This window comes from Jaculus jaculus, chromosome 20, assembly GCF_020740685.1.
Source record: "Jaculus jaculus isolate mJacJac1 chromosome 20, mJacJac1.mat.Y.cur, whole genome shotgun sequence".
In the NCBI taxonomy this organism is placed as follows: domain Eukaryota; kingdom Metazoa; phylum Chordata; class Mammalia; order Rodentia; family Dipodidae; genus Jaculus; species Jaculus jaculus.
The window spans coordinates 6,619,571-6,634,445 of NC_059121.1; the positions used below are offsets into that span (position 1 = coordinate 6,619,571).

A 14,875-nucleotide genomic window follows, 5' to 3' on the forward strand; every position below is an offset into this window, starting at 1 on the left:
TGGCCTCAAACTCACAGCAATCCTCCTACCTCTGCCTCCTGAGTGCTGGGATTAAAGGCACCACCACGCCCGCTTTCTTCCTTTTTTTTTTGTGTGTGTGTCTGCCTATTTCTCACTCCTAAATAAAAATAAACAAATAAATGAATGAATAAATAAATAATAAATAATACAGGCGTGGCGGTGCACGCCTTTAATCCCAGCACTCGGGAGGCCGAATCAGGAAGATCGCCTTGAGTTCAAGGCCACCCTGAGACACAGTGAATTCCAGGGCAGCTTGAGCTAGAGTGACACCCTTACCTCGAAAAAATAAAAACGTGATATTCAAACTTTTCACTTTTCTGGGTCAGTATAAGGCACACAACACATCTTTGGTTTTCTATCCAGCCTTTGCAACAGTCACCATCGCTGGGCACCGAGTGAGCTTTGCAGACGCGCCAATCAGCCCGACCGCGCACAGCGCATGCGCGCCCGCCCGCACCACCTCTGGCGCGCTCTTTTCCAGCGCGAAATAAATCCCGGAAGTCAAAACCAAGAGCCGCGCGCGTCTGCGTCACAGCGCCGGCGCGCCGGGTCAAGGGTCACCGGGAAGATGGCGGCGGCGGCGGTGACCTTCCGCCGGCTGCTGTTCGTTCTTCCCCGAGCCGGACGACACTTCGGGGTGCGAGTGTCACCGACCCGGGAGAAGGTTACGCACACCGGCCAGGTAAGGGACGCAGCCTCAGGGCCGGGGAGCGAGGGCGACCCGCAGGGCGGGGGAAGGGGCCGCGGCCGTGTCCCTCTGCGCACGCGCACTCGCCGCGGGATCCGCCCCCTGCGCCTCTCTCGACCGCAGGCGGGTGACTTAAGGTTTGGGGGTTTGCAGGATTTCTTTTTTTGTTTTTTCGAGGTAGGGTCTCACTCTAGCCGAGGCTGACCGGGAATTCCCTCTGTAGTCTCAGGGTGGCCTCGAACTTACGGCGATCCTCCTACCCCTGCTAGGATTATTTTTTTCCATTTATTTATTTGAGAGAAGAGGCAGACAGAAAGAGAGAATGGGTGCATCAGGGCATCTGGTCACTGCAAACGAACTTCAGACGCGTGCACCACTTTGTGCATCTGGTTTATGTGGGTCCTGCGGAATCGAACCAGGGTTCTTTGGCTTTGCAGGCAAGCGATTAAAGGCGTGTACCAACACACACTGCCCTGGACAGAAAGTATCTTTATTTTTTAAATTTTGCATTTTAAGAAAATATTTTATTTAGTTATTTGAGAGACAGACAGACAATGGGCACTCCAGGACCTTCAGCCACAACAAACTCCAGATGCATGTGCCACCTTGTGCATCTGGGTTAGGTGGATCCTGGGGAATCGAACCTGGATCCTTTGGCTTCATAGGCAAATGGCTTAACCGCTAAGCCATTTTTCCAGCCCATTATTTTTTTTTTTGAAGGAGGAAGGGTTTATTTCATCTTACAATTCTGCACTATAGCCCGTCATGGCGGAGAAGGCAAGGAGCAGGAGCTTAAAGCAGAGCTGGTCACGTTCAGCCTACAGTGAGGAGGCAGAGTGAGGAACGCTGGTGCTCAGCCGGCTCTCTTCTTTTTTTTAAAAAAAACTTTTATTAGCATGTTCCATGATTATAAAAAAAAATCCCATGTTAATTCCCTCCCTTCCCCCCACACTTTCCCCTTTGAAATTCCATTCTTCATCATATTACCTCCCCATCACAATCATTGTACTTACATATATACAATATCAACCTATTAAGTACCCCCATTTAAAAAAAATATGTATTTATTTATTTGAGAGAGATAGGGAGGTTGGAAGAGAGGAAGAGAGTGGTCATGCCAGGGCCTCCAGCCACTGCATATGAACTCCAGATGCGTGTGCCATCTTGTGCATCTGGCTTACTGGGGTCCTGGAGAATTGAATCAGGATTCTTAGGCTTTGCAGGCAAACGCCTTAACTGCTAAGCCATCTCTCTAGCCCTATTTTTTTCAATAATAGAAAACATTATAAAAATATAAAGTTAACAATTATGTTCATAAGCATAATTTTGTTTTCAGTGCTGGAGAGTGAAAGCTTTGCATGTACCAGGCAAGTCCTCTGCTTTTTTTTTTTTTTTTTTTTTTTTTTTTGAGGTAGGATTTCACTGTAGCCCAGGCTGACCTAGAATTCACTCTGTGGTCTCAGGCTGGCCTTGAACTCATGGCGATCCTCCTAACTCAGCCTCCAAAGTGATGGGATTGAAGGTGTGGGCCACCACCCTTGGCTGTTTTTTTTTTTTTTAATTGCTTGTGTTGTATTTAAAGATTATATTTTTATTTATTAGAGAGAGAGAGGGAGGGAGGAAGGGAGGGAGGGAAGAAGGGAGGGAGGGAGGGAGGGGGAAGGAGAGAGAATGGGCACACCAGGGCCTCTAGCCACTGCAAACTAACTCCAGATGCATGTGCCACCATGTGCATCTGGCTTACATGAGACCTGGAGAATCGAACCTGGGTCCTTAGACTTCGCAGGCATGTGTCTTAACCGCTAAGCCATCTCTCCAGCCTGCTTGTGTCACTTTTAAACCCTGAGCTTCATTACTTGAGGGGTTTGTTGTAGCAGGTATAGCCAAAAGATGAGAAATGACATTGCCTAGATAGATTTCGGGTGGGGTGTCCAGCTGACTGACTGGCTGTAGCGGTGGCTGGGACTTTGGGACCCTCTCAGGACATGCTGGGCTCTGTTCTCTTCTAGTTCCAGTACCTGCACTCAAGCCCACCCTTTAGTTTCCACTGAAGTCCACCTGGCCTCTGGTGGGTTTAGTGCCTTATCAGTGCCCTGTTTCAAGAAAAATGTTGTCCTTTCATGTAATCAAGGTTTCTTCTTCCAGAATCAGTTAAAATAACATTCTTTGTCTTTCAGGTTTATGACGATAAAGACTACAGGAAAATTCGGTTTGTTGGTCGTCAGAAAGAGGTGAGTGATGGATCTAGGAGAGAAGAAAGAACTCATAGAACTTACACAGGGTGAGCATCCCACCCCAAATCTCAGCTTTCCATAATCTGATAGGTTTTGAGCCACACCTGACCTAATGTGACAAATGATTGTGAAAAACACTGCACACTGAAAGTATTACATGTAATTACCTTCAGACTTTGTATAAGGTATAAATAAATAGAAATGAGTTTCCTGTGTACCCATGGGTCTCATCCTTAAGATGTCCCACAAGTGTGCAAATATTCCAGATTCCAACATTTTAAGCACTACCTAGTTTCAGGCATGTCTGATGACTGGTATCTTTTTCAGCAAGGAGAAAAGTAACATGGAATATTCAAAGAAATTGTCTCCTATATGAAGCACACTAGAAACTTAGGAGTTCTGAAAGGAAATAGTATGTTTTTTTTTTTGTTGTTCTGTACCTGTGGTATTATTGGTTTATGCATAAGTAGAAGTGATCTGGTTCCCATTTTGATGCCTGTCAGATTACAGATTACAGTTTATTGCAGAGATAGTTTAGCAGTTAAGGGGCTTGCCTGTAAAGCCAAAGGACCCAGGTTTGATTCCCCAGTAGTCAGGTAAAGGCAGATGCACAAGGTGGCGCATGGATCTGGAGTTGGTTTGCAGTGGCTGGAGGCCCTCCACTTTCAGAGTTCAGTCCTCCAGGTCTGCTCTGAGTCCTGACGCTCCTTCCTATCACCGTCACTTTGATTGTTGTTCTACACTGGTCCCTAAACCTGCACTTCCAGCATCTGGTGCGTTGACTTTTGTCCTGGAGCCAGAGCAAGCTTGTGAGCCGTGCACGGGCGTTGTGAGCTGTGAGCCGTGCACGGGCATTGTGAGTTGTGAACTGTGCACGGCCGTTGTGAGTTGTGAGCCGTGCACGGGCGTTGTGAGTTGTGAGCCGTGCACGGGCGTTGTGAGTTGTGAGCTGTGCTCTGGGAGTTTGGCCAGTGCCCTGCTGTGTCTGATGAATGGGAGGCAGAGAAGACTGTTCTGTCACTCCTACGTGACGCTTCTTGGGAAGTCGTACTTGGGCCATCAGGCTCTGCAAGCAAACACTTTTAACCACCGGGCTGGGTCTGCAGCTGGTTGTACTACCTGGGCTCCGGATTCAGCAGCGTCCTGAGGCATGCTCCAGGTTCGGTGAAGAGGCCGCTGGGGTTGCGTGTGGCGTGTGCTGGGAGCCCTGGGGCTGAGGGGCCGTGTGTAGTGGGTCTACGTTGGGTGGCGTAGAAGCCGAGCCTTCCTGTAATCTGGAAGGCTTCGTGGTGAGTCACTAGTGTGGTTTACTGCCCAAGGTAGTTTCCTCACTCGAGTGTGTGAATTCCTCACTGTGAATAATCCGAGTGTCTTTCATAGCGAGTGAGCATTACTGTAGGTGCCAAGGGACAGGACGTGGATTCCTAAGAGCCTGTGACAGTCCTGTGCTCTGGATCCTCGTCTACTCCGGAGAGGCCTGCGTTCCTCCTCAGTGTGGCCCTTCCCTGTGGTCCTGCCTGTGTTTCCCACCAAGTGCAGAACGCTGAGAACAGGACAGGTCTGCGCGCTGCGGCTCACGTTGGCTTCTCCATGTAGTAGGTGTGAGAATGAGACCGTGGTGCTGGTCTGTGACACGTGGAGAGGTCGGGCAGGCCGGGTGGTTTTCATGCGGTGGTGTGATCAGGGAGGGAGGCGCAGCATCTGTTCTTCTTGTGGTCAGGCCCACATTGCTGGTAGAAAGCACCCAACCAAGAGCAGCTTGTGAGAAAAAGAGGTTTATTTTGGCTTGAAGACTCAAGGGGAAGCTCCATGATGGCAGGGGAAATGATGGCTTGAGCAGAGAGTGGACATCACCCCTGGCCAACATCAGGTGGGCCATAGCAACAGGAGAGTGTGCCAAACACTGGCATGGGGAAACAGGCTATAACATCCATAAGCCCGTCCCCAACAATACACTGCCTCCAGGAGGCGTTAATTCCCACATCTCCATCAGCTGGGAACCTAGCGTTGAGAACACCTGAGTTTATGGGAGACGCCTGAATCGAACCGCTACAACTCCAAGTCCCCTCGACCTTGATGGTGGCAAGTGCTGTAACTCTGTCCTTACTTGACAAGCATCGTGTGTGACAACTGTGGGTCATAGCTGAGGAGCAGGTGTGTCCTGAGGCCCGGGGTCGGGTCTTGCCCCTAGCTGCTTGTCGGAGCTTCTGTGAGATTCAGCGAGTATATGGGTGTCTTTCACAAATGTTTCTGCCAGAAATTCTTGTGTGGCTTTGTCTTTGTGTCCCAGATTGCGACCACCGCTGATTTCACTGTCTCCCAGTTTTATAAGTTATGAAGTAAAGCCCGAGCTGTGTCTGAATCTGGGTTTGATCTGAGGACCGTGGGTGCTGAGACCCTAGTTGACTGGACTCTGGCAAGGGTGGGGCGCATCACGAGCCTCCTGCACTGTCGGACCTGTGGCAGTAGCAGTGCCTGCAACGAGCCCAGGCTCTGGGCCCGTGGTGGATCTTGGCACCTCACCCTGCAAAGAAGGGACCAGAGGTCAGGCCTATGTCCTGGTGTCAGTGATCGTCTGGGAGTGTCTGGGGGAGGTGGACGTGACTTGGAAGTGACCGGTGTTCCTCTCACGTCGTTAGTTGGTAGTCACGCTGTACTGGGCTGCGGAGTCCTGTGCTGGGTGTGGTCATGGAAGCCTTGTCCCCCGGTGGGACTCGTCATATTGTTGCATATTTGGTTTGGGGCTCTGGCCCCCCAGTTGCTCCAGGTCCAGGGGTTTCTCCCTGTAGGGAACTTGCATCCTCATCTCTAGGGCCGAGCGTGGATGAAAGTGCGGTCAGTGGCACCTGCCGCCAGCATTGCCGGGGAGTGAGCCTCTGCTGCGCTGCCGCCCTTGTTCCCTGGGAGGGCAGGCGCTCTGCTTATCCGTGGGAAGCTAAGCGGTTGGGCAGAAGCGGCACGTGATCTGTGCACAGCTCTGTGCCGACCCTGCAGCCGGTGCCCGCCGCCCCACAGCCCCTCGGTCCTGCGGAGGAGACGAAGGTGCGCCCGTTGGTCGTGTCGGTCCTGTTGCTCGCTCACGGCGGGTGCTGGATAGCGCCCCGGGGTAGTGGAAGGAGACTCCGCCACCCTGGAGCTAGGGCACAGGGCACGAGAGCCCGGAGCTCTGAGCAGGAGAGGTGCGCGGCACACGTGCGGCTCAGATCGCTGCTTGGGGAGTCTGCAGAGCTCACCGTGAAGAGAGAAGGGAGGTCCACCTCTGCTCTCCGGCCAGCTGTCCTCCTGGACACGGCCTGGGCAGATCTGAGGTGCTGGCCGATTGCAGCAGCTCTTCTTCCTGAGCCCGGGCGTGACCTCAGTACCCGCATGGGCTGAGGTGTTCCGGTTATAAAATCATCCCGTTTGCAGTCACCGTCCCAGAGGCCAACACTGGAAACGGCTCTCAGCCGGGGCAGCGGCTTCGCACCATGGCACCTGCAAGCTCGCATGTCACCCCAGCAGCTCAGTGAGTGCTGGCTCTTCTTGGATTTAAACACGCTGTCCGTGTATGTGCGTGTGCTAGCTGCGTGCGGTGACCGGCGCTGGTGGAAAGGTGCCTGAAGTCCTGATAACCCAGCTGAGCTTCGGGTGCATCTGAAACTTCTGTTGGCTGGAGAGATGGCTCAGTGGTTAAGGCACTGCGAGGCCTAATGACCGGAGTTTGATTCCCTAGTACCCACATAAAACCATGTGGCACATGCTCATTGAGTTCATTTACGGTGGCTGGAGGCTCTGGCCACACAAACACACTCTCTCTCTCTCTCTCTCTCTCTCTCTCTCTCTCTCTCTCTCTGTCTTCCTTTCTCTCTTCCTCTGCTTGCAAATAAATAAATAAAAATATTTAAGCTTGCTGTTTTGTGTTCTCGTGCCTGTTTCACACAGCACTGGTTATACATCTGGGTTGTTTCCTTTCTGCATCGGTCTTGCTGATACCCCACAGCATTGTATGTTCGGTTATCTTTTTATTGATTTATTTGCATGTTTGTGTGTGTGTGTGTGTGTGTGCGCACAAACAAATCCCAGATGCTTGTGCCATTTTTTGTGTCCGGCTTATGAGGGCGAGTTGGGAATTGAACCTGGACCAGCAGGCTTTGTCAGCAGGCACCTTTAACCACTGAGCCCATATTCCCAGCCCTTGTTTTTATCTTAATAGACTGTTAGGAAGCACCACTTCCCTGAACGTATGGGTTTTTTTGGGGGGGGGGATTTTCGAGGTAGGGTCTCACTCTAGCCCAGGCTGACCTGGAATTCACTATGGAGTCTCAGGGTGGCCTCGAACTCACGGCGATCCTCCTACCTCTACCTCCCGAGTGCTGGGATTAAAGGCGTGCGCCACCACGCCCGGCCGTATGGGTTTTTATGAGACCAGATATGAGACCATGAACTTAAACCTGCTGTCCCTGTGCTGAAGTTCATGGCTGTTGAGAGGTGGAAGCAAAGTGGCTCATGGACTGTCACCTTAGTGCTGCATGAGAGGACACCTTGCACGGCGCTGGACAGCTCAGGGACGGACGGGTCCTGGGGTGGAAGCAGCAGGGTCGAGCCGGGGTTGCATGGCTCGGGTTTTGGCGTGTGGCTGGGGGCTGGCCACCGAGCCCTGTGCTTGCCTGCCTTGCCCTGAGTTCTGGGAAGCAGACGGTCATCTTGGGAAGTCAGGGTCGCCCTGGAGCTGCACAGTAAGTGACGGGAGGGCAGGCGCGTGTCAGTTGCCAGTGTGGAGGTGTCAGCTGTCCTTCCTGCAAGGAGACTGCTGGGAGTTTGTTGGTGCCACCTCTGTGACATGTCGTCACCTTGGCAGATGCACAGCGTTTACACCACAAGGCTCCATTTGTCTGGTGGCCGTGGTGCCGGCACGGGGTTCGGAGCCCCCCTCCTGGCTGGCGAGTGCTGGTGTCTGGGATGGCAGTGCTCCCCGGGCGTGTTCAGGGAGCATGTGGAGCTGTGGGAGGACTTAGCTGCACCCCTTTCTGCTTGAGTGCACCCCCGTCTCCAGTTGGAACTCAAAGGAGAGACTATAGTGAGTGTGCCCTAAGAGTGCCAGGGCCTTCATGGAGCGCCTCCCCTTCTGTGAGCGCCTGGCATCTTGGTCCCCTCCGACAAGGTGGCCTGTGTTCTGCTGAGGCTCAGCATGGGAGCGGGTGGCTAGCCCTGAGGGAGGAGGGGAGAACTTGCCAGGTTGCGCAGAAGGAACCGAGAGTCCGCAGCCTTGCTCCGTGCCCTGGCTACAGCTCCGCCGCTCCTTGGCAGCAGCTTTGCCCTCGCCCTCGCCCTCGCCCTCGCCCGGGGACATTACAGTGAAAGCTAGGGTCACACAGAGAAGGCAGGAACGTGACAGAACAAGGAGGCTTGAGCTGGGCGCTGACGGATGAAACGGAGGACAGTGCTGTGGGATAGGCACCAAGCTGGTCTGAAAGGCTCCGGCCAGTCTCCAGTCCCCGTGACGCCCACCCCGCAGAAAGCTGGCCGCAGTGTGGACCCATGCCCGTCAGGCCAGTGACTGAGATGGAGAGGAACATGACCAGTTTCCTGAGGGGAAAGCTGATTCAGGCACGTTACAGGGATTAATGAGTGCACCAAACTAAACTTCTCCATATCGCAGTCGCCATTTAAAGATCAGCTTATTTCCCTATCAAAAAGTTGTACAAGCCGGGTGTGGTGGCGCACACCTTTAATCCCAGCACTCAGGAGGCAGAGGTAGGATTGCTGTGAGTTCGAGGCCATCCTGAGACTCCATAGTGAATTCCAGGTCAGCCTGGGCTAGAGTGAGACCCTCGAAAAACCAAGAAAAAAACAAAAGCACAGCTCTCTGAACTGCAGCCGTCAGCGCGACTGTTCACTCCTCTCCCTGCATTTTTCACAGCTGGGTCTTTATGCTTCTTTCTTTTCCTCAGACATTTGCTTCTCCCCCTCCAGCTGTCACAGCTTGTCATTCATTACCACTGGGGGACAGACAAACAACTAGACCCAGGGGAAAACCCCCGACAACAGCATGGTGTGAGAACGCGGTAACAAGTCCAGGCTTTGAGAAGCTCACCAGTCACCCTTTGTGGCTTAGAAAGGAAGCCAGCTGGAGAAGAGCATCGGGTCCTGGCGTGCGTGAAGGGACACACGTGCACTTGCGTAACTGGGGCTTCTTGCGTGTTGGAACTGTCATGTCAGAACCTCCTTGCTCACGCCTTCCCCAGGGCTCTGCTGTGTCCTTGGTGTTCCCTGCATGCACTTCGGGAGGAGTGCTTGTGACCGAGGCAGATGAAGTCAGAGCCCGGTCTCGTTCCTCAGCTTTGCCGTGGTGGGACCTGGGTGCCTGACACTCTAGGGTGTTTGAATCACTTCATACAACAAATTAAAAACCTATGAAATGGAATGGTGTAATTATTCCTTTTTCCCTGTGAACTCAGGCTCTCAGTTTCTGTAGAGGTCATCCAGGGTTATTGTCAAGAGTCTGGGTGTGGTGGCCCACACCTGTAATCCAGCCCTGGGGATGTAAGGGAGGAGGGTTGCTGTGAGATTGAGGCCAGCTTGGGCTACAGAATGAGTTACAGCTCAACCTGTCTCAACAACAAAACCCATCAGGTGTGGGGAGATAGCTCAGCACTTGCCACTTAAGCATGAGGGCCTCTTGGGCTGCAGACCACCACGTGTGACTTCCCAGCACCTGTAGAAGAAGTTGGGTGTGGCTACACACACCTGTAACCCAGTGTCCAGGGGATTAAGACCAGAGAATTGCTGGGGCTCTGACGGACAGCAGCTCTGGGTTGAGGGGGAGACCGTTCTCAGGGAGATATGTGGATGAGCAATAAAAGGGGCATGCGTGGGGCATGCAGCTGCACACAGAATGTGCATACACCACACACCTCACACATGCAACACAGTCATAATCCTGCAGGTGACATGCATGCCAGCTGCCAATGGGTCTCTGGAGGCTTCTGCTTCTCCCCTGCCTCCCTGGGACCGGGCTTGTGCAGGGTCCAGGCTCACTGTGCAGAAACCCACCCTCGGTACTCTCAGCCTGCTGGACAAGCCCTCGTCTTCTGAGGGGTTTGCAGGCCGCTGGTTGGGTCAAGTCTGTGGATAATGAGGTCAGCCTTTGTTCAGTGGAGCTGTGGCCCTGGTGTGGACCACCATGAGGAAATAGAGATGTCTTTTATTTAAAAATGTACTTTATTTGAGAATGAGAGGAGGAAGGGCAGGCAGATAGAGACTGGGCATGAGAGAAAGGGCCTTTTGCCACTGGAAACGAACTCCAGACGCATGTGCCACTTTGTGCATCTGGCTTTACTGGGTATTGGGGAATCAAACTCGGGTACTTAGATTTGCCTTAACCTCTGGGCCATCCCTCCAGCGGAAGAATGTCTTAATTCATAAGGGCTTGTAGTAGAAAAGCATAGGGTCTCGGGGCTCGGATACCCACAGAGATAGCAACTTGGCTCAGCCTCCAGTGAACTTGCGCAGGTAAGGAGAGATGGTGGATTCTCCCATGTATACCAGTCTCATCGTATGAGACAACTAAGGTATTTCATGACTCTTCAGTGTGCTGTGACATCCTGGACTTCAGTGTTAGCGGGTTTCAGTCCTTAAAGCCACAGGCCGGGGGTCCTGGCAGTTCCTCGAGTCTCACGTCATCCACACAGGCAGTTCCGCAGGGTGCTGCTCTTCCTGTGTTGATTACTTCAGCCGGTGCTGCCACCAGCTCTGAGGAAACTACTCGTTATTTATTGCTGTAATTAAATGAACTGACCAGAAAGAGAAAACAGCACGGATAGAAAACGAAAGAAGACATTGTAAACAGCAGGTAGTCACCGACATGCATGTAAATTGGAAATTGAAAAGTGGATACTTACGTAGAAAAGAACTTATCAGAATTGACTCATTGGGGTAGAAGGTCAAGTCAGACTTGTATTCATGTAAGAGATGGCTGTTCAGTTGGCCCCAGGCTCAGATGGGGCATGGGTGGGTTCTCCCAGACAGTGAGGGGTCCACATGGCTCAGGTGGGTTCTCTGAGAGGATGTGGAAACAACGGAACGAAGTAACCCATGGGGAAGAGCTGTCTCCTGCTCATGCTGTTGGGGCCTGGAGCAGGTCTGCTGGTCCCGACGCTGCCTTTGCCCAGGCCCCCCATGCTGAGGGTGCTGCACTGACATTCTGTGAGAGCACATTCTTTGTTTTTCTCTTGTTGAGGTGGGGTCTTGCTGTAGCCCAGGCTGACCTGTGTGTCTCATGATGGCCGCAGACTCACAGTGATCCTTGTACCTCTGCCTCCCCAGTGCTGGGAGTTACGACGTGCGCCAAAACACCTTGCCTAGGCCTGTGGTGGCTGTGGGAAAAGTGAACGGGTGGGGAAAGCCAGGATTGGATGAGCGAGGAGAGAGCAGATGGTGCGGGGGGCAGGAGCTGAACCATTGCTGGATGTACGTAAGGGTGAAGAGCGCTCCATGTACTGCCTTGGTTCGGTGCCCTGGGGTCATGTCCCAGTGCAGAACGTGTTTGAAGGACTTCTGGGATGAGCTGAAGCCGGATTGTGCTGTACTGCGTGGATTGGGGTAGGTGCTGCCACGTCAGTTGGATGACAGTATGACAGTCGGTATTTGCCTGTCTAAGCTTTCCTTCTCTCATTCTAGGTGAATGAGAACTTCGCTATTGATTTGATAGCAGAGCAGCCTGTCAGCGAAGTGGACCATCGGGTGATCTCCTGCGATGGTGGGGGTGGCGCCTTGGGCCATCCCAGGGTGTATATAAACTTGGTATGTATACCCGGACAGTTGTCCTGCACATTTGACATTGGTCACTTACCTGTGCTCTTCTAAGATGCCTTGCTTATCTACAAGGCTCATCATCCTCCTTAGTGACCTGCCTGTGCTGTCCTCCAGTCATGTTCCCGTGATGCTCACTGCTCTCGTGTCCTCCTCCTTCTCCCTCGACTTTTCCCCTGATGCTCACTGCTTTATGTGTCTTCTTCCTCCTCCCTCACATGTTCCCCTGATGCTCACTGCTCTCGTGTCCTCATCCTCCTCTTCCTCCCCGGACATGACCCGTGATGCTCACTGCGCCTTGCATGCCAGTAGGGCTTGTTGGGAAACACCTTTGTGACCATGGTTGATGCTGTTTCGTGTGGTCATTACTGACAGCCTTGGTCATCTCCTCACACTTGTAGGTAACTGTCTTTCCTGCTCCACCCTTGTCTTTCATTCCCAGGTGGGCTGACCCCTTTCTGTGGGGGCCGCAGTAGTTGGGGTGGGCTGACCCCTTTCTGAGGGGGCCGCAGTAGTCGGGGTGGGCTGACCCCTTTCTGAGGGGGCCGCAGTAGTCGGGGTGGGCTGACCCCTTTCTGAGGGGGCCGCAGTAGTCAGGGTGGGCTGACCCATTTCTGTGGGGGCCGCAATAGTCGGGGTGGGCTGACCCCTTTCTGTGGGGGCCACAGTAGTCGGGGTGGGCTGACCCCTTTCTGTGGGGGCCGCAATAGTCGGGGTGGGCTGACCCCTTTCTGTGGGGGCCGCAGTAGTCGGGGGCTCACAGCACTGACAGTTGTTCTCCCAGTCTTGGTGGCCAGAGCCAGAGTAAGTGTGGCTAGCTCCCCAAGACTTCTTTCCTGCCCACTGGCCCAGCTTCACTGTCCTCACATACCAGTCCCCTGATGGATCTGCTTTCTTTTTTAAAATTTTATTATTATTATTATTATTATTTTAATTGACAACTTGCATTCTAATGTCCTTTTTCAAGGACTGTAGTCAAATTGGGTCAGGGGCTCCCCTAGTGATCTCATTTTAGCCTTCCGGACTTTTCTGAACCCTTTACCTCAAGGATCGGGGCTTCAGCCTAGGCCTGACAGGGAACACGGAGCATTCCACCACAGCCCTGTGCCGTGTCACGTGTGCTCGTGTCCAGCACGGGTCCCAGGGACGAGAGCCGGGGCAGGAAGCACGGCGTGGTGTGCTGCTCGCCGACAGCTGTGGCGTGTGTGAGGCACCGGGGCCTTTCCTGGCTCCACAGAGACACTCCTCTGTGGCTGAGGGTGGCAGTGCCTGTACTCCCTGCTGCTGGGGAGGCTGAAGCAGGAGGATTGCAAATTCAAGGTCTGCCTGGGTTACACGAGTTCAAAGCCACCATGGGCAGCTTAGTAAAACTGTGTCTCAAAATAAAAAGTTGGAAGGTGATGCCCGCCTGAGGCCCGAGTTCAACCTCCAGCAGTGGAGAGGGGAAGTGAATGCAGGGCGTCAGTGAGGGGCACCGAGTCGTCTGACCTGTGTGGGGCGACGGCTCGGTGGCTCACCCTTGCTGGAAGCCGTTGTGTAGTTGGGCTGCTTGTCAGTGGGAACAAGGGTGCTGAGCCAGCGGCGGCAACTGTGAGGCAGCGTCCTGCCGGAGCGCGCGCTCCTCAGCCTGCGGCACCCACTCTTCTGCTCTCCCTCGTTGGCACCAAGCGTGGTGTGTGCATTGGATTGGAGCCAGGAGAAGCTGTAGTAGGAACCCTGGTGGTCACTGAGTTCGGGGCCAGGGTCAGTCACCACAGTGCCCACTTCAGTCTTTGTGGTGCCTCGTTTCTGTTTCTCCACAGGAGGTTTTCTTTTTTTTTTTGGTTTTTCGAGGTAGGGCCTCACTCTAGTCCAGGCTGACCTGGAATTCACTATGGAGTCTCAGGGTGGCCTCGAACTCACTGCAATCCTCCTACCTCTGCCTCCTGAGTGCTGGGGTTAAAGGCGTGCACTGCCACGCCCGGCTTCCACAGGCATTTTAATTGACAGTGCATTTCAAGTTTTACACAAATTTTCAATGTGTGCTGTCTAAATGGGCCTTGGGTCAAATATGGAGGTATAAGATCTTTCCTTTTGAATTTTTTTCAGGACAAAGAAACGAAAACAGGAACATGTGGATATTGTGGCCTGCAGTTCAAGCAGCACCGTCACTAGCGCGCCCCCCGTGTGATCTGGGCACCTCCCTGCTCCACATGCCCGGGTGACGCTGCTGCTCGGGCACAGGTGTTCCCAGTGATGAATAAAGGACATGGTCACCGTGGACAAGGAGTTGAGTTTATTCCTTTCCCAGCGTGATCTCGGAAGCTTCTGGAACCTCGTGCGCTGGCCGCAGAGCGCGCTGGGTACTTCCTTCACTGACTCTTCCCGTCTGTGGGGTGACCTGGGCGGGTGGCAGAGTGAGCGAGGTGCTGTGTTGACATGCGATCTGTTGCTAGGGAACACAGTGCTGTGGGGAGCAGAGCCCTGGGACCAGTCCCACTTTCAGTCTCTGCGCCCTCCATGCTGGTGGGAGGGAGCTGAGCACAGCAGACGGTCAGGGCTGGGCCGTGGACAGCATAAGCGAGGTGCTTTGAGGCGCTTACCAAGGAAAGAGCGCCTGTATGGAAGTGTGGCCCGCACAGGTCTGATCGACCGTCCCCGGTGATGTGTGACATTGGCCATGTACACGCCAGGGAGCCAGGTCCAAGTGCCAAGACCACTGGTCTAGTCTTTACTACCGGTTGTTTGTTTGTTTTCTTGGTCTTTTGAGGTAGGGTTTTACTCCAGCCCAGGCTGACCTGGAATTCACTACGTCTTCTCAGGCTGGTCTTGAACTCAGCGATCCTCTTACCCCTGCATCCCGGGTGCTGGGATGAAAGGCGTGCGCCGCCACGCTCCACAACCATAGGTCTTTTCAGTTGTCCCTTGTCCTGTGTGGAGGCGTCCAGGGTGTACGCTGCCCTCAGACTTCGCCATGGCCAGACGCACATTAAAGTCCATAGGCTGGTTGCATATAGATGCAGCCCACCAGAGGAGCCCATGTGGCACCAAAGCTTAGTGGCTGATGGTCTGGTCGGGCGCAGTGAGCACCGCATGGGGTACAGATGGGCCGCTGGGAAGTGTGTGTGCCTGCCAGCAGAGTATCTCCAACCCAACTGGAAGT

General features: G+C 53.4%; 1 protein-coding gene across 2 annotated transcripts; it reads left to right on the top strand.

Moving 5' to 3' along the window:
* The first annotated feature begins 568 nt into the window (after positions 1-568).
* Positions 569-13,993, top strand: Ndufs6 (NADH:ubiquinone oxidoreductase subunit S6). 2 transcript variants are annotated; one of them, XM_004666101.2, is made up of 4 exons: positions 569-703; positions 2,887-2,940; positions 11,602-11,724; positions 13,822-13,993. In XM_004666101.2, the coding sequence occupies exons 1-4, from the start codon at positions 590-592 to the stop codon at positions 13,885-13,887; spliced, it is 357 nt and encodes a 118-aa protein (XP_004666158.2). In that variant the 5' UTR covers positions 569-589; the 3' UTR covers positions 13,888-13,993. The 2 variants fall into 2 exon arrangements, with proteins under 2 accessions (XP_004666158.2, XP_044995044.1); XM_045139109.1 differs by lacking the exons at positions 11,602-11,724; positions 13,822-13,993 and adding an exon at positions 8,874-9,113 and having other exon boundaries at positions 2,887-2,990.
* The last annotated feature ends 882 nt before the right edge of the window (positions 13,994-14,875 follow it).